At 46.5% G+C, this 22,783-nt stretch overlaps 1 protein-coding gene across 1 annotated transcript in view; it reads left to right on the forward strand.

Annotated features, from left to right (window-relative positions):
- The window catches only part of LOC137367175 (dynein axonemal heavy chain 6-like), a 1,370,791-nt gene that overhangs the window by 535,341 nt on the left and 812,667 nt on the right, over window positions 1-22,783 (forward strand). Inside the window, exons 20-21 of the mRNA XM_068028611.1 lie at window positions 4,630-5,026; window positions 21,100-21,287. Coding sequence (XP_067884712.1) covers window positions 4,630-5,026; window positions 21,100-21,287 — 585 coding nt within the window. The remainder of the gene's footprint in view (window positions 1-4,629; window positions 5,027-21,099; window positions 21,288-22,783) is intronic.

Genomic DNA, 22,783 nt, shown 5'->3' on the forward strand with positions numbered 1-22,783 from the left:
AATTCAAAGGGTTGGGTGGAATTATTTGGTGCATCTTCCAGTATTTGGAAATCTACAATGAATATCCTCGTTGCATTCCCTTCATTTATAAAGGAAAGAACTTTTGTTCAATTCTATTGAAAATGACTCATTCATCATTTTTGGGAATTAATTATTAATTATTTATTTATTTATTAATTATATGTCAAATGCCGATGGTTACACTGTATAAAATTAGGTCTACTTTAGAAAGTGAAAACACTTGTATTTCTATGGTGCCTTTCATGACTTCAGGATGTCACAAAGTGCTTTCCAGCCAATGAAGAACTTTTTTGAAGTGTAGTCACTGTTGTAATTTAGGGAGACTTGCTTCTAGCTCCCACAAACACCAACGTGATAACGATCAGATAATCTGTTTTCAGTGATGTCTATGGAGGACACCTGGGAGAACCCATGACCTTCTGACTCAAGAGACAAGATTGCTACCAACTGAGCCATGGCTGAAAAGTCCAGTTCTTAAGTGGTTATATATTTGGAGGGGATCAGCTGTAAGGGTACCTGTGTGGTTTTACTCCACATAGGATTTCTTAGCTTCCTCCGTACTTTTGTTATACATAGTGATGGGGATCTGGATAATTCGGTTCAGGTTAACTTTCCATCATTGTTCCTATCCAAAGCCAAAGGCTAAAGTATTACCTACTATCCCAGTGTTGCTTTCGTTCAAGCGATGGTTTCAATTTAGTTTATTTTAAATGACCAATGAATTTGATGAATTTTATCTATCCATTCAAACAAAACAAATAAAAGTCTAATGCAGTTTACCAGACTTAATGGAGGCTATGGCTTGGAGACAATATACAAGGATGAGAGCTCTTGGGAGGACAGAAAGACTGGAAGGAAAACAGATTGAACTACAGGTACAGAATGTCCAAGCTTCTGATTAGCATTAGGTTCCCTCCTCCCACCTACAGCCACGTTCAACAGCATTACCATCACCAAATCCCTCACCATCAATATCCTTGGATTTACCAGAAACTCAACTGGACCAGCTACATGAATGCTGTGGCTGATATTAACCCTGTTTCATAAGGCTACAGTGAATGGAATTAAATTCACACAAAGATGTTTAGAGAGGGACCCAGGAATATTGTGTAATTGTTGTTGCCATTTTCAGAGTATAGGTCAACAATTACATGAAGTCCAGCCTCTGTGATGCTTCACTCCGAGCTTTCACTTGCCAAACTGATATTAAATCTAGTGATCCCAGCAAATATCCACAGCCAAGAATGATTTCTAGAAATCCACAATCGCATGCAAACTCTGTAGTACCATGAGTAATTACCAAAGGCTGTGATTATTAATGGGGGTTGTGGGGGTGGGTAGGGAATGGTGCCCACAATCCCCAAATCGAGCAGCACACCCAGAAAGAGTGAAGAGCTTGGGGCTCAGCCTGGTTTAACGGGGAGGAAGGGGGATAACTGTGGCGGTTGGGGGAAACGGTGCGCATGTGTCCCTAATCGAGCACCACACCTGGAAACAATGGAGAACTCGGGGCCCGGCCTGGTTTAATGGAGTGTGGGGAAACGGTGCCCGTGAGTCCCTAATTGCATGCCACATCTGGAACAACGGAGAGCTTGGGCCCAGCTTGGTTTAATGGCGGGGTGGGGGCGGTGGGTGGTGGAGGTACCATGCCCATGAGTCCCTAATCGAGCATCACACCTGGAAACAATGGAGAACTCGGGGCCCGGCCTGGTTTAACAGCTGTGCCTCATTTCCATAAATGTTGTCAGACTCCTGCCCAAACCTGGCCAGGTCCATTTCCCAAGGCTCAAGACCCAAATAATTTTCCACCTGGCCCAGAAGGAAACAGTCCCTGCTCAGAAAACAGGCTAAAGTTACAGTTGTCTCCTGATGAATTCATCGGCACCCACTCTGCATAAAGCAGGATTTTATTCCTTTCCTGTGGGTATCCTGCTGGCCTGTTCAAAAGATAAGGTTAATATTAGGACCTGGGGGGGGGAAGGCAATGAATCACAGTTGGGGGGTAGTCGCTGTCCTGGTTTGAACAGTCCCCACACCTGGGCTGAATTTTATGAGCCCTCGGACGCGGGTATCAGAGGCCTTCCCACCCAGAGGCTAAATGAGACCCTTACCTGTCATCGGCCACATAAGAGCCACCACTGGGATTTAAGCAGCGGTGGGGTGGTGGGGGCCTCCGCCACACGGGGAAGTTGCCCAGTGAAATGAGGCGACTACCCTGCAGGCTTGTACATGGAGTGGGGGTGCTGGGGGGGTGCCTCCTCTGTGGGCAATCTGGAAGGCCCCTTCCAGGAAAAACTCCATCTGTGTTAACTCTAACCCCCACACTAAACGGCCACCCTCACCCACGTTGCCAATGCCTGCTGGTCTGGACCCGGCGATCCCCCCCCTCACTCGCCTTGGGCTGAGCTTCAGCACTGGGCCTGCGTCCAAGGCTCTACAGTACCGGCAGTGGCCATCGCTCCAGGTGGCGCTGCTGATACCACTCAGCTGCTGGCCCTCTGCTTGGCCGGCAGCTTTTGGTGGCGGGATCCCTGTTTTTAAATGGACAGGGATTCTGACGCTGCTCTGTTCATTGCCTGAGCGCAGTACAATCCCACTGGGGTGAGGAGGTCTCCAAATGGTCGAGTCAGGGCTGCCCCTGCCTTGTGAGCCAGGTCCAGGAGCCCTGCCAGTGCTCAAAATTGAGGCCCAGTTTCTGCCTGGCTGAGATGTGGGAGTTAAAATCGGGGCCAAAGACATTGTTAGTGATGGAATTGAGCAAAGTTTGTACAATCAAAACTATAATATACTGAGACAGTATTCTCCGTAACATCACCTGTCTTCATCTGTGCCTCAGCTCATCTGTGGCTGAAATCCTCATCCGTGCCTTTATTACCTTCAGACATGACAGTCGGTTCTCCCAACTTCACCCTCCAAAAACATGAGCTCATCCAAAACCTAACTCACACCAAATCCCATTCACCCAGCACCCCTCAGCTCGCTGACCTACATTAGCTTCTGGTCTGGCTGTGTCTCGATTTTAAAATTCCCATCCTTGTTTTAACTCCCTTCAGGGCCTGCCTCTCCTTAGAACAAAAAACAAAGAAAATTACAGCACAGGAACAGGCCCTTCGGCCCTCCAAGCCTGCGCCGATCCAGATCCTCTATCTAAACATGTCGCCTATTTTCTAAGGGTCTGTATCTCTTTACTTCCTGCCCATTCATGTATCTGTCTAGATACATCTTAAAAGACGCTATCGTGTCCGCGTCTACCACCTCCGCTGGCAACGCGTTCCAGGCACCCACCACCCTCTGCGTAAAGAACTTTTCACGCATATCCCCCCTAAACTTTTCCCCTCTCACTTTGAACTCGTGTCCCCTAGTAATTGAATCCCCCACTCTGGGAAAAAGCTTCTTGCTATCCACCCTGTCTATACCTCTCATGATTTTGTACACCTCAATCAGGTCCCCCCTCAACCTCCGTCTTTCTAATGAAAATAATCCTAATCTACTCAACCTCTCTTCATAGCTAGCGCCCTCCATACCAGGCAACATCCTGGTGAACCTCCTCTGCACCCTCTCCAAAGCATCTACATCCTTTTGGTAATGTGGCGACCAGAACTGCACGCAGTATTCCAAATGTGGCCGAACCAAAGTCTTAGACAACTGTAACATGACCTGCCAATGCTTGTACTCAATACCCCGTCCGATGAAGGAAAGCATGCCGTATGCCTTCTTGACCACTCTATTGACCTGCGTTGCCACCTTCAGGGAACAATGGACCTGAACACCCAAATCTCTCCGTACATCAATTTTCCCCAGGACTTTTCCATTTACTGTATAGTTCACTCTTGAATTGGATCTTCCAAAATGCATCACCTCGCATTTGCCCTGATTGAACTCCATCTGCCATTTCTCTACCCAACTCTCCAATCTATCTATATTCTGCTGTATTCTCTGACAGTCCCCTTCACTATCTGCTACTCCACCAATCTTAGTGTCGTCTGCAAACTTGCTAATCAGACCACCTATACTTTCCTCCAAATCATTTATGTATATCACAAACAACAGTGGTCCCAGCACGGATCCCTGTGGAACACCACTGGTTACATGTCTCCATTTTGAGAAACTCCCTTCCACTGCTACTGTCTGTCTCCTGTTGCCCAGCCAGTTCTTTATCCATCGAGCTAGTACACCCTGGACCCCATGCGACTTCACTTTCTCCATCAGCCTACCATGGGGAACCTTTTCAAACGCCTTACTGAAGTCCATGTATCTGTAACCTCCGAGATCTCTGCACTCCTCCAATTATGACTTCTTGCGCATCCTCGTGTTTAATTTCCCCACCATTGGCAGACATACCTTCAGCTGCCTGGCCCCTAAGCTCTGCAATTCCCTTTTTAAACCTTTCAGTTCACCTCTTCCTCCTCCTTTAAGAGCTCCTCTTTGACCAAGCTTTTGGTTACCAGTCTTAATATCTCCTGACGTGTTCGGTGTCAAACTTAGTTTGATGATGTTCCTGTGAAGCGCCTTGGGACATTTTACTATGTTAAAGGTTGAATATAAATACAAGTTGTTGTTGGAGGTGAGATTTGAAGATGAGCTATGAAATATGTTATGGTTTTTCAGGTGAGAAATCCTACACTTCTCCAGTCAGAGACAGCCCCGCAAACAGCCCTGGAGGTCATTAATGCTCTGATGCTTGAAATCTCAGCAATAGCCAACAAGGCGCGAAATTACAGCACCTATCAAGATCGCTTCTGCAGCTTGGACAACACAGAGAGCTCCAACGTCAGTAATTTTCAGCCTGTACAGAAGTGCGGAGGGAAGAGCAGTCAGGCACTGAAAGCACTGCTGTCTGAGACTGAGTATGAGTTGATGTTGAGGAAACTGCTGTGGGAGTCACGGGGCGAATGGGAGAAGCTGTACACGCGTTGGACTGACACCTTGTTTGATGAATTGAACGTGGACGCAATACAAAAGGACGTCAACAGGTTCACACAGACAATATACATGCTGGAGAAAGGTCTGTGGCTTATGGTTGTGCTACTAGTTCAGAAATTTATTCTGCCTTTTGCTTCCACAGTGGGTTAAAGAATACGAGTTGGGAGAAGTAGCGGCCTCTCAGTACTCTGATCCACTCAGGCTATCCATTTCCTCCTTCCCTTCCCTCCACTTCACTGATCTGTTATTGGTACATGGCTCCCTGGCGACCACTATCTTACCCAAATGGCCATTCTTCACCCATGAGCCCAGACTGAGTGTGACCAGCCTGTTTGGACATGGGGACTATTACAGCAGAGCTGGATTCTTGCCTTCACTCAACATCCATCCACACTCATGTGGTTTCTGGCAGGAGTCACTTGAGCCCAGTCAGGAGCAGGTCCCTTGGGTGTTTTAATTTCCTACCCTAACTCCAGCAGCAGGGGCTGAAAATCATTTGGCACCTTTGTACTGCCAAATCTGCTGAGATTGGTTAACAAGGCACAGGCCAACAGTCAGACAGTGTGGGCCATCCTGTTCTGTTCAGTTCAGTTCAGTACCGACTACACCACGGGGAAGTTTATAACTTGTATGCTTATGGAACCTTTCTTAAGCATCTAGGGATGCCATATTAGTTATGCTGCATTAAGTGGATAGTTGCATTTTTGACCATTATTTAAGGCATGGCAGACGGGTCAATCATCAGAGGACACATTAAGGTAATTGGCAAAAGAGCCAGCATGGAAATGAGAAGAATTTTTTTTATGCATCGAGTTGTTATTATTGGGAATGCACTGCCTGAAAGGGTGGAGGAAGCAGATTCAGTAGTAAATTTCAAAAGGGAATTGGATAAATAGTTGCATGGGAGAAAATGTGCAGGACTATGGGGAAAGAGCAGAGGAGTGGGAATAATTGGAGAGCTCTACCAAAGAGAAGTCTCAGATATGATGGAGTGAATGGTCTCCTTCTGTGTTGTAAGATTCAATAATTCAATATCAGAAATAGTGCAGTGTGCACTTCCTAAACTTGATTTTATTATTGTTTCATGCTATCTGACTGTCGCTGGCTAGACCAGCATTTATTGGCCATTCCTAATTGCCCTTGAGAAGGTGGTGGTGAACTGCCTTCTTGAACTGGTGCTGTCCATCTGGTGCAGGTACACCCACAGTGCTTCTGGAAGGGAGTGTCAGGTTTTTGACCTAGCAACAGTGAAGAAACGGCGATATAATTCCAAGACAGGATGGTATTCTCATGCGTCTGCTGTCCCTGTCCTTCCCGTTGGAGGGAGTCAGGAGTGGCGGCGAACCTGCGAGGAACCTACTACTGGAGAGAATATAAAGCAAGACCCAGGATTGGGGCTTTCACTTAACTGGAGGGAGTCGGGTGTGGCCGCAGACCTGCGTGGAAACACGTACCTCTACATGCCTGAGTTTGAAAAACACGGAAAAAAAGTCAAACCGTGAAATCACAGGAAAGCGGTGAGTTGATTGGCCAGTGAGTATTTGCTGCTTAGGGACTGAGTCTAAACAACTGGGAGTTTAAAAATGTTAACAATATTAAGTATTAGTGACAAGTAACAAGTGGGTAGCTGGTGAGTCTTGTCTTTTATTTTTAAATGAGGTTTATTACTATTGGTGAGGTTATTACTACTATTGGTAATGTTTTAGTATTGGTAGGGTATATTAATAGTGGTAAGGTAGATTAGAACAAAGAACAAAGAACAGTACCGCATAGGAACAGGCCATTCGGCCCTCCAAGCCTGCGCCGATCTTGATGCCTGCCGAAACTAACACCTTCTGCACTTAGTATTGGTAAAGTTTAGTATTAGCAGTAGTAAGGTTACTTTTACTATTGGTAAGATTTATTACTATTGTTAGGGTTATTAGTATTAATATTAGCAGTATTTGTTAATAGCAAAGTTTAGTTGCAGTACCAAGATTACTATCTAATAGACAGAGGAATGGCATGGCTGCTCCAACCTCTGGAGTGCACGTCCTCTGCTATGTGGGAACTCCAGGACACTTCTTGTGTCCTGGATAACCATATGTGCAGGAAGTGTCATCAGTTGCAGCAGTTTGAGCTCCAGGTTGCGGAACTTGAGCAGCAGCTGGCATCACTGAGGAGCATCCACGAGGATAAGAGCTTCGTGGATAGCATGTTTATAGATGTGGTCACCCCGCAGCTTGAGAGGATGCCGGGAGAGAGGGAAAGGGTGACCGCCAGACCGTCAAGAAGACACAGGCCGGTAGAGCAGGAGACTGCGTCTCACTCTCCAACAGGCATTTAGTTCTGAATACTGAGGAAAGTGCTGGTTCATAGAAACGTAGAAAATAGGAGCAGGAGTAGGCCATTCGGCTCTTCGAGCCTGCTCTGCCATTCATTATGATCATGGCTGATCATCCAACTCAGTAACCTGTTCCCGCTTTCCCTCATCTGGGGAGTGCAGCCAGAGCCAAGGCTATGGCACCACGGATAGCTCAGCTGCACAGGGGGCACAAGAAAGACTGGAAGAGCGATAGTGATAGATTTGATAGTCAGGGGAACCGACAGGCGTTTCTGTGGCCGCAGACGTGAATCCAGGATGGTGTGTTACCTCCCTGCTCAAGGATGTCATTGAACAGCTGCAGAGCACTCTGAGGTGGGGAGGGCGAACAGTCAGCAGTCGTGGTCCACATTAGTCCCAACAACATAGGTAGACAGAGGAATGTGGTCCTGCAGAAAGAGTTTACTGAGCTAGGTAAGAAAGTAGCAAACAGGACCTCAAAAGTAGTAATCTCCATATTACTACCATTGCCATGCGCAAGTGAATACAGGAATAGGGGTGAGACAGATGAATGCATGCTGGAAAGTTGGTGCAGGAAAAAGGGCTTTAGATTCATGGGACATTGGGGGAAGATGGGACCTGTACAGGCTGGATGGGTTGCACCTGAACAGAGCCAGGACTGAGTTCCTTTCGGGACGTTTTGCTCGTGTTGTTGGGAAGGGTCTAAACAAGTTTGACGGGGATGGGAACCTGAGGGTAGACTCAGTTGGGACAAAATCAGAAATGAAAATGGAAGGCAGAAAATTAATGGATGAGTCTGGAAGAAAGAGGAAACAAAGGTTAGAAAATAAAACAAAATAGTTTGGCAGTGCTCAAGGGTATCCACTTCAATGCAAGGAGTAGAGCAAATAAAGCAGATGAGCTGAGGGCACAGATAGACACATGGCAGTATGATATCATAGCTTAAGGAGGGACAGTGCAATGTCCCTGGTTACAGGGTTTTCAGTCGTGATAGAGGGGGCATAAAAAAGGGCGGGTTGGCAATTTTGGTCAAAGAAACAATTACAGCTGTGAGGAGCTATGATATGTCAGAAAGTTCATCAAATGAGGCCATATGGATTGAGCTAAGGAACCAAAAAGGGGAAACCACACTTCTGGGAGTGTACTATAGACCCCCAAACACTCAGAGGGAGATAGAAGAACAGATATGGAGGCAAATCTCTGAGAAGTGCAAAAAAAAGGGGCAGTAATAATCGAGGATTTTAACTACCCCAGTATTAACTGGGATAGTTTTTGGGTGAAAGGAATTGAGGGAACAGAATTCTTGAGGTGCATTCAGGAGAATCTTTTTGCCCAGTATGTAGCAAGTCCAACAAGAGAGGGTGGAGTTTTAGACTTAGTTTCAGGAAATGAAGATGGGCAGGTGGAAGGAGTGGCAGTGGGAGAGCATTTTGGTGGTAGTGATCATAATTCAGTCAGTTTTAACATAGTTATGGAAGAAGACAAGGATGGAACAGGAGTCAGACTTCTCAGTTGGGGCAAGGCCAATTTTACTAAGCTATGACAGGAACATGGCTTAAGGCTGAGGAGTGATTTAGCAAAAGTGGACTGGAAACAGCTACGTGAAGGTAAATCAGTGTCAGAGCAGTGGGAGGCATTCAAAGGGGAGATTCAAGAGGTTCAGAGTATACATGCTCCCAGACTTCTATGATTCGTGGTACATGTCCTTGAGGATGCGGAAAGGTAGAATGTGTCAAACTTCACTTTCAGTCGGTGCCCTCTAGCCTTTTTGGGGCAGATGACCTGGAGTGTTTCCAAAGCTTCCGTTTTGTAATGGAATGGATCTGTTCCACTAGGGTGATCGTGTGAAACAGCTGTTCACCTGCAGTGTCATCACCACGATCCATCTCGTCGATTTTGGTCAATGCATTCCCCCATTGCATGGATGGGTCTATGCTTTTGGCGATACCTGGTCGCCGCACTACCAGAAGGACGTGGAGGCTTTGGAGAGGGTACAGAGGAGGTTTACCAGGATGTTGCCTGGTCTGGAGGGCATTAGCTATGAGGAGAGGTTGGAAAAACTCGGATTTTTTTCACTGGAACGACGGAGGTGGAGGGGCAACATGATAGAGGTTTACAAAGTTATGAGCGGCATGGACAGAGTGGATAGTCAGAAGCTTTTTCCCAGGGTGGAAGAGTCAGTTACTAGGGGACATAGGTTTAAGCTGCGAGGGGCAAAGTTTAGAGGGGATGTGTGAAGCAAGTTTTTTACACAGAGGGTGGTGAGTGCCTGGAACTTGCTGCCAGGGGAGGTGGTGGAAGCAGATACGATAGCGACGTTTAAGAGACATCTTGACAAATATATGAATAGGAAGGGAATAGAGGGATATGGGCCCCGGAAGTGCAGAAGGTGTTAGTTTCGGCAGGCATCAAGATCGGCGCAGGCTTGGAGGGCCGAATGGCCTGTTCCTGTGCTGTACTGTTCTTTGTCTCACCTCCCTTCACCTCTGGGTGGCATACTTCTGCAGTTTTAGTGCTGCTCACTCTGGCTTCTCCCTGTGTTTCTACTGCTAGACCTTCTGCAAAGTTTTACCTAATGCCCTCTAAGCCCGCATGCCTTGCACGTGTCTGCGTATGCCGGCACCTACGCTTTTCGTGGGAGAGCCCGCAGTTACTGCACACCTTGTTCTGCCTGGGTGCCTTAGATATTGTTCCGACAGACGTTTCTGACCCTAAGGCTTGCAAACACTGTCTCACTGTGATATTTGCCTCGTATCTGTATCAGTCCTGTAGTATTCTCTCCACGCCGTGTCCCTTTGGCTGTTCCAGGAGATCTTTCTGGAATGCCTCACTGAGTCCATAATTGGTTCCAAGGGTTTAGCATCAGAGAAGTCACATTCTCTTACTTTCTCTCCACATCAGTTAACAAATTCATCCAAGCTCTCTTTGGCTTTCTGTCTATACCGCATGGGTTCCAGGCAGGATACTCAGAAATTAACTTTGATCATAAGCTGACTTTCCAATATTGCCTATAGCTTTGATGGATCCTTCTGGCCAGCATTAGATAAACCAGAGGCATTGATGCTGCGCAGATCTTAGTGCCCTATGGCGATCCTTATTTTTATCGCCTATTTCTCTGTATCCACAACCTCGTGATCTAGGAAACATAGTTCAATCCTCCGTTTAAACAATTTGAATTCACCTGGGACATCAGGTGCTTTCCAGTCTTCCTCTGGAAATCTGGCTGCCATTTCCTAAGCCTTCTACTCTTTTCTTCTCCTGAGGAGCAAACCTTACTTTAAAAGTTGCAGCAAGCTGTGGACGTCTACAGAGATGAGCAGGAGCTACACCCTGAGCTGTGTTACTGCAGCGTGGGCTTGTGAGCTTGGAGGCGGGGAGGGGCCCTGGCATCAGGGTTGGCTAATGGTGCGCGAGTGCGGTGGGAAGGGATCCGTGCCAAAACATGATACTGCACTGATCTCTGTGGCTGAAACTACCGATAATTTTCTCTTGCCGTCTCGGGGCAAAACCAAGAATGTGCCCAAATCACCTTCAGTCTTTACTCTCCCAATGTGAGAGCTGTGATCTGGTTGCAGCTCTTCAGGTAGGGCTCTGGTTTGAACTATCGTTTTCTCTTTATAGACTGATACAAACAAAGCTGAAGAGCAGGCATAAAGGTTTAGAGCACAGAGCTTCAATGAAGACTTGCTGTTGCTTCAGCTGACATGTGCTAACTGATTGTGCATGAGAACTGAATTGCGGGATATTGCAACACTTCCTGTTATGACATACATATTAGCATATACATATATTTAAGTGATTATGTTTAACATACTAACAAATACACTATCACAACATGGTTCTGCTCCTGGCAATGGGGACATGCATAGTTGGTCTATTTCGCACACCCATCGCTCCACACATCTCATGAATGAGGCTATACTATGGGAGGTCTGTGCATGCTCCCTGCATCCACTCAATGATATGCTCTATGTGTCTCTCAATGAGGGTTGCCACACTCTCAATGGAGGAATCCATGTGCTCACATGCCATAGACATAGCACCACTCACTCCTCCATCATTTGCACATGGGAGTGTACAGCTTCTGGAAACTCTGACAGATGTTCACGCATTCTATGCTGCTGCTCCAACATCTGCCACTTTGCTGATGACACCTGACGCACACCTGCATGAAACTGAGCATCGCTGGGCATCTCCTTGCTGCTCCAGGGGGAAGTGGCTGCTTCTGTCACTGCTTCTGCTAACTCCTCCTGCGCATCTGTGCCCTGCTCACCAAATTGCCCACCTGTTCTACATGCACAGTAATGCCAAACAATGTGAGGATATCTGCGCTGGTATAGGGTGTGCTGGACAGAAGTTCTGCTGCCTCCTCAGATGGCGGTGGATCCTCTGAGGAGCATCTTCAGGAAGACATCACTAAATCTTGGAGTGACTCTCCTTGCAGCCATTCCTCCGCTGACTCCCTTGCTCAGCACCCCTTCCAATGTACCCTGTGTCTGCAGCCTTCCAACAATCTGCTGGTGCTAGCTCCTGCCTACCACCCATAATTAGCCAGCTTCCCTGCCTGCACGCCTTTAATTGGTTCTGCATGGCAAGTTGGGTGAGGAAGTCCCACCATCCACCCATGCAACTGGATGACCTGGATATGACCCCTCCCCCCCCCTGTTGGGTCCTCCACACAAACGGTAAAATCCAATCCAATATATCCTAGAATCAACAAGGGGCAGGCCATATTAGATTTTATAATGAGCCAGATTTAGTTAACAGCCTGAAGGTACACGAACATTTATCTCATCGTGATTGTAATATGATTGAGTTCAATATTAATGTTTGAACTCCCTTCCTCACAGCACTGTGGGTTTGCCTACCCCGCAAGGACTGCAGCAGTTCAAGAAGGCAGCTCACCACCACCTTCTCAAGGGCAATTATGGATGGGAAACAAATGCTGGCCTGGCCAGCGTCACCCACATCCCATGAATGAATAAATTAAAAAAAGTGGATCTCATTGAATGGTGGAGCTGTCTCAAGGAGCTAAAAGGCCTACTCCTGTTCCTATCTTCCGATGTTCCTTAGAAACACAAAACAGCTACTATGATTCTAGATTTAGATAAGATTTACTTCAATGCGATGAGACAGAGACTGTGCACAGTAAACTGGACAAATCTGTTAATGGGTAAAGCAACAGAAGAAATGTGGGAGGTGTTCAAAGATGAATTTAACATTATACAGAACCACGTTATACCCCTAAGGGACAAGAGCCCTACTTGCCAAAATAAACCATGGATGGCAAAAGAGGTAAGAGACAACGTAAAGCTAAAAGAAAAGCATACAAAAATTAGCATAGACCTTGAAGGCTGGGAGAGATACAAAGATCATCAAAAAGTGACAAAAATAATAGTAAGAGCTACAAAAAGGGAGTATGGAAAGGAACTTGCAAGGAATATCAAAATCAGCACAATTTATTTTACAGTTCTGTTAGGGAAAAGGGTTAACAGGAGTATTGTGGACCCCTTGAAAACTGATAAGGGTGATATTGTCAGTGTAAATAAGGAAAAGGTGAATAATTACTTTGCATCAGTATTTACAGTAGAGGAAGAGGTCAAAACGCCAGACATCCTAAGGAAACTAATATTGAATCACAGACAGAGATTATCAAAATTAATGTAAGCAAGATAACAGTAATGAAGAAAATAATGGCACTAAAGAGTGACAAATACCCTGGATCAGATGGTTTCCATCCTGGATTTAAAGGCAGTAGATGAAAACATTGCAGATGTTCTAATTCTAATCTTCCAAAGTTTTCTCAATTGGGGAACCATTCCTTTAGATTGAAAAGTTGAGCATGTCACTCTGCTATTGAAGAAAGGTGAGAGAGGGAAACCAGATTTGATAGACCAGTTAGTCTAACATCTGTTATCAAAAACGACTGAAGTCTGTAATTAAGGATAGAATAACAGAACGTCTTGAAAAATTTTGGCTGATCAGAGAGAGCCAGCATGGATTTGTAAAGGCTAGGTCATGCCTAACAAACCTAATTAAATTTTTTTGAAGAGGTGACGGAAGCAGTGGACAGAGGAATTTCTGTGGATATTGTAGGCGGTTCAGAGGACGTTTACTAGATTGATACCTGGAATGAGCGGGTTGTCTTACGAGGAAAGGGTGGGCAGACTGGGCTTTTTTTCACTGGAGTTTAGAAAAGTGAGGGGAGACTTGATTGAAGTTTATAAGATCCTGAATGGTCTTGACAAGATGGATGTAGAGAGGATATTTCTTCTTGTGGGTGAATCCAGAACGAGGGGTCACTGCCCTTTTAGGACAGAGATGAGGAGAAATTTTTTTCTCTCAGACGATTGTGCGACTTTGGAACTCTCTGCCTCAGAAGGTGGTGGAGGTGGGGGTCATTGAATATTTTTATGGCAGAGGTAGATAGATTCTTGTTAGGAAAGGGAATCACAGCTTGTCAGGGTAGATGGGAGTGTGAAATTCGAAACACAAACAGATCAGCCATGATCGTATTGAATGGTGGAGCAGGCTCGAGGGGCCAAATGGCCTACTTCTGCTCCTAATTCATATGTTACTTATATGGACTTCCAGAAGGCATTTGATAAAGTCCCTCATAAGAGACTGTTAGCTAAAGTTGAAGCTCATGGAATTGACCTGGTTAGGAAATTGGTTGAGTGGCAGGAGACAGAGCAGGGATAATGGGATGGTACTCTAATTGGCAGGAAGTGACTAGTGCTAGGGCATAAGAACATAAGAAATATGAGCAGGAGAAGACCTTATAGACCATCGACCCTGCTTCGCCATTCAATATGATCATAGCCCATAACCCTTGATTCTCTGAGAGATCAAAAATCTGTCTATCTCAGTCTTGAATATTCTTAATGATGAAGCATCCACAACTGTCACGGTAGAGAGTTCCAAACGTTCACAACCCTCTGAATGAAGAAATTTCTCTTCCTCTCAGTCCTAAATGAGCTTATCCTGAGGCTGTGCCCTCCGTGTTCTAGATTCCCCAGCCAGGAGAAACAACCTCTCAAATGTCTACCCTGTCAAGCCTCTTCAGAATCTTGTGTGTTTCAATGTGATCATCTCTCATTCTTCTAAACTCCAGAGAGTACTGGCCTAATTTACTCAGCCACTCATCATAGGACAACCTTCTCATCCCACGAACCAATCAAGTGAACCTTTGCTGTATAGCCTCCAATGCCTCCTATCCTTCCTTAAATATGGAGACTAAAACTGAGCACAGTACTCCAGGTGTGGTCTCACCAAGCCCGATACAATTGTTGCAAGACTTCTTTGTTCTTGTACTCCAATCCCCTTGCAATAAAGGCCAACATGCTATTTGCCTTCCTAATTGCTTGCTGTACCTGCATGCTAACTTATGTGTTCCTTTTACACCCAAGCCTCTATGAGCCTTAGCATTTAGAAGTTTCATGTCCTTTAAAAAATATTGTGCTTTTCTATTCTTACTATCAAAGTGAATAACCTCACACTTTCCCACATCATACTGCACTCACTTGACCTGTATAAATCTCTTTGTGTCCTATTCACAGCTTACATTCCCACCTAGCTTTGTATCAGTAGCAAACTTAGAAACATAGAAAATAGGACCAGGAGTAGGCCATTCACCTCCTGACTCCCCAAAGCCTGTCCACCATCTATATGGCAGAAGTCAGGAGTGTGATGGAATACTCTCCACTTGCCTGGATGGGTGCAGCTCCAACAACACTCAAGAAGCTCGACACCATCCAGGACAAAGCAGCCCGCTTGATTGGCACCCCATCTACAAACATTCACTCCCTCCACCACTGACGCACAGTGGCAGCAGTGTGTACCATCTACAAGATGCACCAAGGCTCCTTAGACAGCACCTTCCAAACCCGCGACCTCTACCAACAAAAAGGGCATGGGCAGCAAATACATGGGAACACCACCACCTGCAAGTTCCCCTCCAAGTCACACACAATCCTTATTTGGAACTATATCGCTATTCCTTCACTGTCGCTGGGTCAAAATCCTGGAACTCCCTTCCTAACAGCACTGTGGGTGTACCTACCCTACATGGACTGCAGCGGTTCAAGAAGGCAGCTCACCACCACCTTCTCAAGGGCAATTAGGAATGGGCAATAAATGCTGGCCTGGCCAGTGACGCCTACACCCCATGAATGAATTTTAAAAAAATTTGGCTCTTCGGGCCTGCTGCGCTATTCAAAAAAGATCATGGCTGATCATCTAATTCAGTACCCAGTTCCCGCTTTCGCCCCATATCTCTTGATCCCTTTGCCATTAAGAAATATATCTATCTCCTTCTTAAATATATTTAATGACTTGGCCTCCACTGCCTTCTGTGGTAGAGAATTTCACAGGTTCACCACCCTCTGAGTGAAGAAATTTCTCCTCATCTCGGTTCTAAATGGCATACCCCGTATCCTGAAACTGTGACCCCTAGTTCTGGACTCCCCAGCCATTGGGAACATCCTCCCTGCATCTAACCAGTCTAGTCCTATTAGAATTTTATAGGTTTCTATGAGATCCCCTCTCATTCTTCTAAACTCTGGTGAATGTAGGCCTAGTCGGCCCAATCTCTCCTCATACATCAATCCTGCCATCCCAGGAATTAGCCTAGTAAATCTTCTTTGCACTCCCTCCATGGCAAGAACCTCCTTCCTCAGATAAGGAGACCAAAACTGCATACAATACTCCAGATGTGGTCTCACCAAGGCCCTGTATAACTGCAGTAAGACATCCTTGCTTCTGTACTCAAATCCTCTTGCAATGAAGGCCAGCATACCATTCGCCTTCCTAACTGCTTGCTACACTTGAATGCTTGCTTTCAGCGACTGGTGTACAAGGACACCCAGGTCTCGTAGCACCTCCCCCTTTTCCAATCTATCACCATTCATAATAATCTGCCTTTTTGTGTTTACGACTGAAGTGGATAACCTCACATGTATCCACATTATACTGCATCTGCCCTGCATTTGCCCACTCACCCAACTTGTCCAAATCACATTGGAGCCTCTTTGCATCCTTGTCACAGCTCACAATCCCACCGTCCCCTCCCCCCCCCCCCCCCCAACCCCCAGCTATGTGCCATCTGCAAACTTGGAAATGTTACATTTAGTTCCCTCACCCAGGTCATTAATATATATATTTTGAATAGCTGGAGCCCAAGCACTGATCCCTGTAGTACCCCACTAGTCACTGCCTGCCACCTGGAAAAAGACCCTACTGTCTGTTTCCTGTCTGTCAACCAATTCTCAATCCATGCCAGTATATTACCCCCAATCCCATGTCCTTTAATTTTGCACACTAACCTCTTATGTAGGACCTTATCAAAAACCTTCTGAAAATCCAAATACACCACATCCACTGGTTCTCCCTTATCTGTTCTACTAGTTACATCCTCAAAAAACTCTAGTAGATTTGCTAATCATGATTTGCCTTTCGTAAACCCATGCTGACTTTGCCCAGTCCCGTTTATGCTTTCCAGGTGTTCTGCTATCACATCCTTTATAATAGATGCTAGCAGTTTCCCCACTACTGATGTAAGGCTAACTGGTCTGCAGTTCCCTGTTTTTTTTTCTCCCTCCTTTTTTAAATAGTGGGGTTACATTTGCTACCCTCCAATCTATAGGAACTGCTCCAGAGTCCATAGAAATTTGGAAGATGACCACCAATGCATCCACTATTTCCAGGGCCACTTCCTTTAGTACTCTGGGATGTAGATTATCAGGGCCTGGGGATTTGTCAGTCTTTAACCCTATTAATTTCCCCAGCACTGTTTTTTTACTAATACTGATTTTCTTTAATTCCTCCCTCTCATTGGGCCCTTGGTTCCTTAACATTTAGAGTCATAGAGAGATACAGCACTGAAACAGGCCCTTCGACCCACTGAGCCTGTGCTGACCATCAGCCACCCATATGTACTAATCCTATGTTAATCCCATATTCCCTACCCCATCCCCTCAATTTTCCTACCACCGACATATATTAGGGGCAATTTACAATGGCCAATTTACCTATCAACCTGCAAGTCTTTGGCCGTGGGAGGAAACCAAGCACCTGGTGGAAATCCACATGGTCACAGGGAAAACTTGCAAACTCCACACAGGCAGTACCTAGAAGCGAACCCAGGTCGCTGGAGTTGTGAGGCTGCAGTGCTAACCACTGTGCCACTGGGAGGTTATTTGTGGCCTTGTTTGTGAAGGCAGAACCAAAGTATGTGTTTAATTGTTCTGCCATTTATTTGTTCCCGATTATAATTTCCCCCGTTTCTGACTGTAAGCTGATTGGTTGGGTAACTAACAGCTGTTAGTGCCTGTAAATAGCTTTGGATATCTTGGATACATTACTCTCAGTCTCTTTGTCTAAGTCATTAATTGAGATTATAAGTAGCTAAGGCCCCAGCACTGATTCTTGTGGAACTCCACTCGTTGCAGACAGGCAACTTGAAAATGCCCCATTTGTCTCTACTCTCTACTTCCTGTCCGTTAACCAATTCTCCATCCATGCTAATATATTACACTCAATTCCTTATCTTGCAGATTAACCTTTTGTGTGGCACACATTAAATGCTTTTGGAAATCCAAGTATACTAAACCTACTGGCTTCCCTTTATCTACCCTACTAGTTACATCCCCAGAAAAATTGAATGAATTTATCAAACACGATTTCCTTTTTGTAAAACCATGATCATACGATGATTTTCTAAGTACATTGTTAATTCTTCCTTAATCATAAATTCCAGCATTTTCCCCATGACCGATGTCAGGCTAACTGACCTGTAGGAGCCCTGGCAAAACTGGAGTCAATGGGAATCGGGGGGAAACTGTCCGCTTGTTGCAGTCATACCTAGCACAAAGGAAGATGGTTGCGGTTGTTGGAGCCCAATCATCTCAGCCCAGGACATCACTGCAGCAGTTCTTCAGTGTAGTATCCGAGGCCCAACTATCTTCAGCTGCTTCATCAGTGATCTTCCTTCAGTCATAAGGTCAGAAGTGGGGATGTTCGCTGATGATTGCACAATGTTCAGCACCATTCGCAACTCCTCAGATACTGAAGCAGCCCATTCCCATATGCAGCAAAACCTGAACAACATCCAGGCTTGGGCTGATAAGTGGCAAGTAACATTCATGCCACATAAGTGCCAGGAAATGACCATTTCCAACAAGACAGAATCTAACCATCTCCCCTTGACATTCAATGGCATTACCATCGCTGAATCCCCCACTATCAATATCCTGGGGGTCACTGACGATGCTGCATTAACATCCCACACAGAAGAGTGCCTGCAGAGACTCATCGACAGGATTGCAGCTGCCTGCAATGAATTTGGCCTAACTATCAGCCTCAAGAAAACGAACATCATGGGACAGGACGTTAGAAATGCTCCATCCATCAATATCGGTGACCACGCTCTGGAAGTGGTTCAAGAGTTCACCTGCCTAGGCTCAACTATCACCAGTAACCTGTCTCTCGATGCAGAAATCAACAAGCGCATGGGAAAGGCGTCTACTGCTATGTCCAGACTGGCCAAGAGAGTGTGGGAAAATGGCGCACTGACACAGAACACAAAAGTCCAAGTGTATCAAGCCTGTGTCCTCAGTACCTTGCTCTATGGCAGCGAGGCCTGGACAATGTATGTCAGCCAAGAGCGACGTCTCAATTCATTCCATCTTCGTTGCCTCCGGAGAATCCTTGGCATCAGGTGGCAGGACCATATCTCCAACGCAGAAGTCCTCAAGGCGGCCAACATACCCAGCATATACACACTACTGAGTCAGCGGCACTTGAGATGGCTTGGCCATGTGAGCTGCATGGAAGATGGCAGGATCCCCAAGGACACAGTGTACAGCGAGCTCGTCATTGGTATCAGACCCACCGGCCGTCCTTGTCTCCGCTTTAAAGACGTCTGCAAACATGACATGAAGTCCTGTGACATTGATCACAAGTTGTGGGAGTCAGTTGCCAGTGATCACCAGAGCTGGCGGACAGCCATAAAGGCGGGGCTAAAGAGTGGCGAGTCGAAGAGACTTAGCTGTTGGCAGGCAAAAAGACAGAAGCGCAAGAAGAGAGCCAACTGTGTAACAGCCCCGACAGCCAATTTTATCTGCAGCACCTGTGGAAGAGTCTGTCACTCTAGAATTGACCTTTATAGCCACTCCAGGCGCTGTTTCACAAACCACTGACCACCTCCAGGCACTTATCCATTGACTCTCGAGACAAGGAGGCTAAAGAACAGAAGAAGAAGAACTATTGACCAGAAACTGAACTGGACCAGCCACATAAATGTTGTGGCGACAAGAGCAGGTCAGAGTCTGCGAATTCTGTGGCGAGTAAATCACCTGACTCCCCAAAACCTGTCCACCATCTACATGGCACAAGTCAGGAGTGTGATGGAATACTCCCCACTTGCCTGGATGGGTGCAGCTCCAACAACACGCAAGAATCTCGACACCATCCAGGACAAAGCTGCCCGCTTGATTGGCACCCCATCCACCACCTTCAATATTCACTTTAGATTTACCAGAATGATACCTGGACTAGAGGCCTGCTTTAGGTCGGGAAAAAGAACCCAACCGAACCACAGCGGGCCCGGGCTCAACCCGGCCTGAGTCCCTCCGATTTTGCCCCAAGCCCAACCTGACCCGAACCCGCCACTACTTGACTCGACCCAAGCCAGACCCGACCATCCCTTTATTTACCTTCCTGACACCGAACCTGCCGGAAGCTGCAGCGCATGCGCGATGACGTCAGTGACGTCACTCGCTCACTGCGCAGACTCAGTTTCATCCCGGACTCCCAGCTCAGGTAAGTTTTTAAAAATTCCAATACTTACCAGCAGTGCACTTACCATGTGTGTCCAGCCCGACCCAACCCAACTTGACTTGGACTCGGCCTGACCCAACCCGAGCCCGAAAGCCGGCCCCGGAAGATGGGCCTGACCCGAACTGAACCCGACACATGTCGTCGGGTCCTGTCGGGTTCGGGTCGGGTAGCAGGCGTCTAACCTGGACTCCAGGGGTTAAATTACGAGGGGAGATTATACAAACTAGGGTTGTGTTCCCTGGAATTTAGAAGGTTAAGGGGTAATTTGATTGAAGTTTTCACGATATTAAGAGGAAAAGATAGTGTAGGTAGAGAGGAACTATTTCTGCTGGTTTGCGCTTCTAGGACTAGTGAACAAAGCCTAAAGAATAAGAGCCAGACCTTTCAGGAATGAAGTTAGGAAACATTTTTACACCCAAAGAGTCATAGAAGTTTGGAACTCTCTTCCACAATCGCCAGTTGATGCTAGATCAGTTAATTTTAACTCTGAGATTGATAAATTTGAATTAATCAAAGATGCTAATTGATATGGGGCAAAGGCTGATATCTGGAGTTATATCACAGATCAGCCATGCTCTCACTGAATGGCAGAACAGGCTCGAGGGGCTGAATGGCCTACTCCTGTTCCTATGTTGCCACAAACCAATTTCTGTGCTCCTGTTCCGTGGGTGGGAAGGTCCAAAGGGCACACATATCAGATAATTGGGAAAATTACAAGTGAGGATTTTAACCCCAATTGCATGGTTCTGTGATTTAGGCTATAGCCCATCACAAAATGATCCTGACCAGAAAACTAACCTGGGGGCCTGGAAAGCAGGTCGAAAGCACTGCTCACTGATGAATGACCCTTTGCTGCCATGTTATTGTCCTGTGTATTGGCAGTCTGTTGCTCTGTTGCAAGTGCTGCCAGAAGCGGTTTGTTACACTGTGACTACTCGTCTTTTTGTTGACCAGAACCCTTTTTATTATTGAGATGATTTTCTTTTCTCCTTTAGGATTGCCAGCGAATGATATAGTTCCTCTTCAGAAACAGGCAGTCTTTGACTTTAAAGAGACGCTGCCGGTCATTGTAGCCTTGAGGAACCCCCGGCTGGAATCCCAGCACTGGGACGCCATTGAGTACACCATTGGCCGATCAATCAAGGACAAAAGTCTGACACTGGAAAGCCTCACCAAGCTGAGGGTAAGACCTTCGCCACAGGGGCTGACGGATTGTAGTAGATTCAGGAGATGTGAGCATAAATGCCCCTTGTAAATGTTCACTGTGTTGTGAGCAGAATTTAAAAGATGAACAAAAACATTCCCAATGCTCCTCGTTTCCTTTTCCATAAATACCAGCAGAGAAACGAGTGGGAGGCAGTGCCATGAGGGAACTGGGGGAGAAGCCAGTACTGACAGGGAACTGGGAATGGTGAACGGTACTATCAGGGAGTAGAGAGCAGTGTGTGCAGGGATTGCAGGACAGTATCATCAGGGGACTGGGTGGGGCTCAAATGGCATGGAGTGAGGAGCTCTTTAACTGATTACATCACGAGTGAATCCTTGTTAATATATTTTGGTCTTATCCCTTACCCCTCCACTTTGCTGGTGCCTCCAATATCTCACACAAGCAGACATTTTTTATGTGTGACTCTTGGCATACTCCACAACTCACACTCATACCACATGTTCATATACACACACAGAAACAACAACAACTTATGTTTCTGTAGTGCCTTAAACATAATCAAATGCCCCAAGTCGCGTTGCAGGAGTGTGAGAAAACAAAATTTGGCACGAGTCACATAGGGCAATATTAGGGCAGAATGTCAAAAGCATGGTCAAAAGCTAGGTTTAAAGGAGCATCTTAAAGGAGGAAAGAGAAGTAGGTATATATTTTATTTCTGTGTATATATATTCTTCTTTGGCCTCCTTATCTCGAGAGACAATGGATACACACATGGAGGTGGTCAGTGGTTTGTGAAGCAGCGCCTGGAGTGGCTATAAAGGCCAGTTCTAGAGTGACAGGCTCTTCCACAGGTGCTGCAGAGAAATTTGTTTGTCGGGGCTGTTGCACAGTCGGCTCTCCCCTTGCGTCTCTGTCTTTTTTCCTGCCAACTACTAAGTCTCTTCGACTCGCCACATTTTAGCCCCGTCTTTATGGCTGCCCGCCAGCTCTGGCGAACGCATATATATATATATGTAAAATACAGAAACACAGGCCGGAATTTTTCGTTAGGCAGGAGGCCCCGTCCACTGGCCGAAAAGTCAGCGGCAAGCCCGCCCCCACCGTGCCTGGGGAGCCAGACCAGGAATTTTCACTTCCCAGGCCTTGAATTGGTCTTGGGCAGGACTTCCACCTCCTTGAGGCAGCAAGTCCTGCCTAATCAGCGGGCTGCAGCTCTTAGTCCCAGCAGCGCCACCAGGAGCGGTGGCCACTGCTGGGACTGCACCCAGCCAGCGCAAGCAAGGTGAAGGACAGCCCCAGAACGAAGATAAGTTTTTAGGGCCTTGCCAGGGACAATTAGTTGGACCCCGGCGAGCAAGGGAGATCAGTTAGGTGGGTAGGGGGAGTGTTGTGCGTTGGGGGTGGTTGTGGCTTCGACGGCGGCTGTCCAAGGGGCACAGGGTGCCGGATCAGCAGGGTCCCCCGCCAGCCCATCAGTTATACCAGGCGGGCTTTTTGAGGCTTGTGTTGTC

The sequence above is a fragment of the Heterodontus francisci genome, chromosome 3, assembly GCF_036365525.1.
Source record: "Heterodontus francisci isolate sHetFra1 chromosome 3, sHetFra1.hap1, whole genome shotgun sequence".
Lineage (NCBI taxonomy): Eukaryota > Metazoa > Chordata > Chondrichthyes > Heterodontiformes > Heterodontidae > Heterodontus > Heterodontus francisci.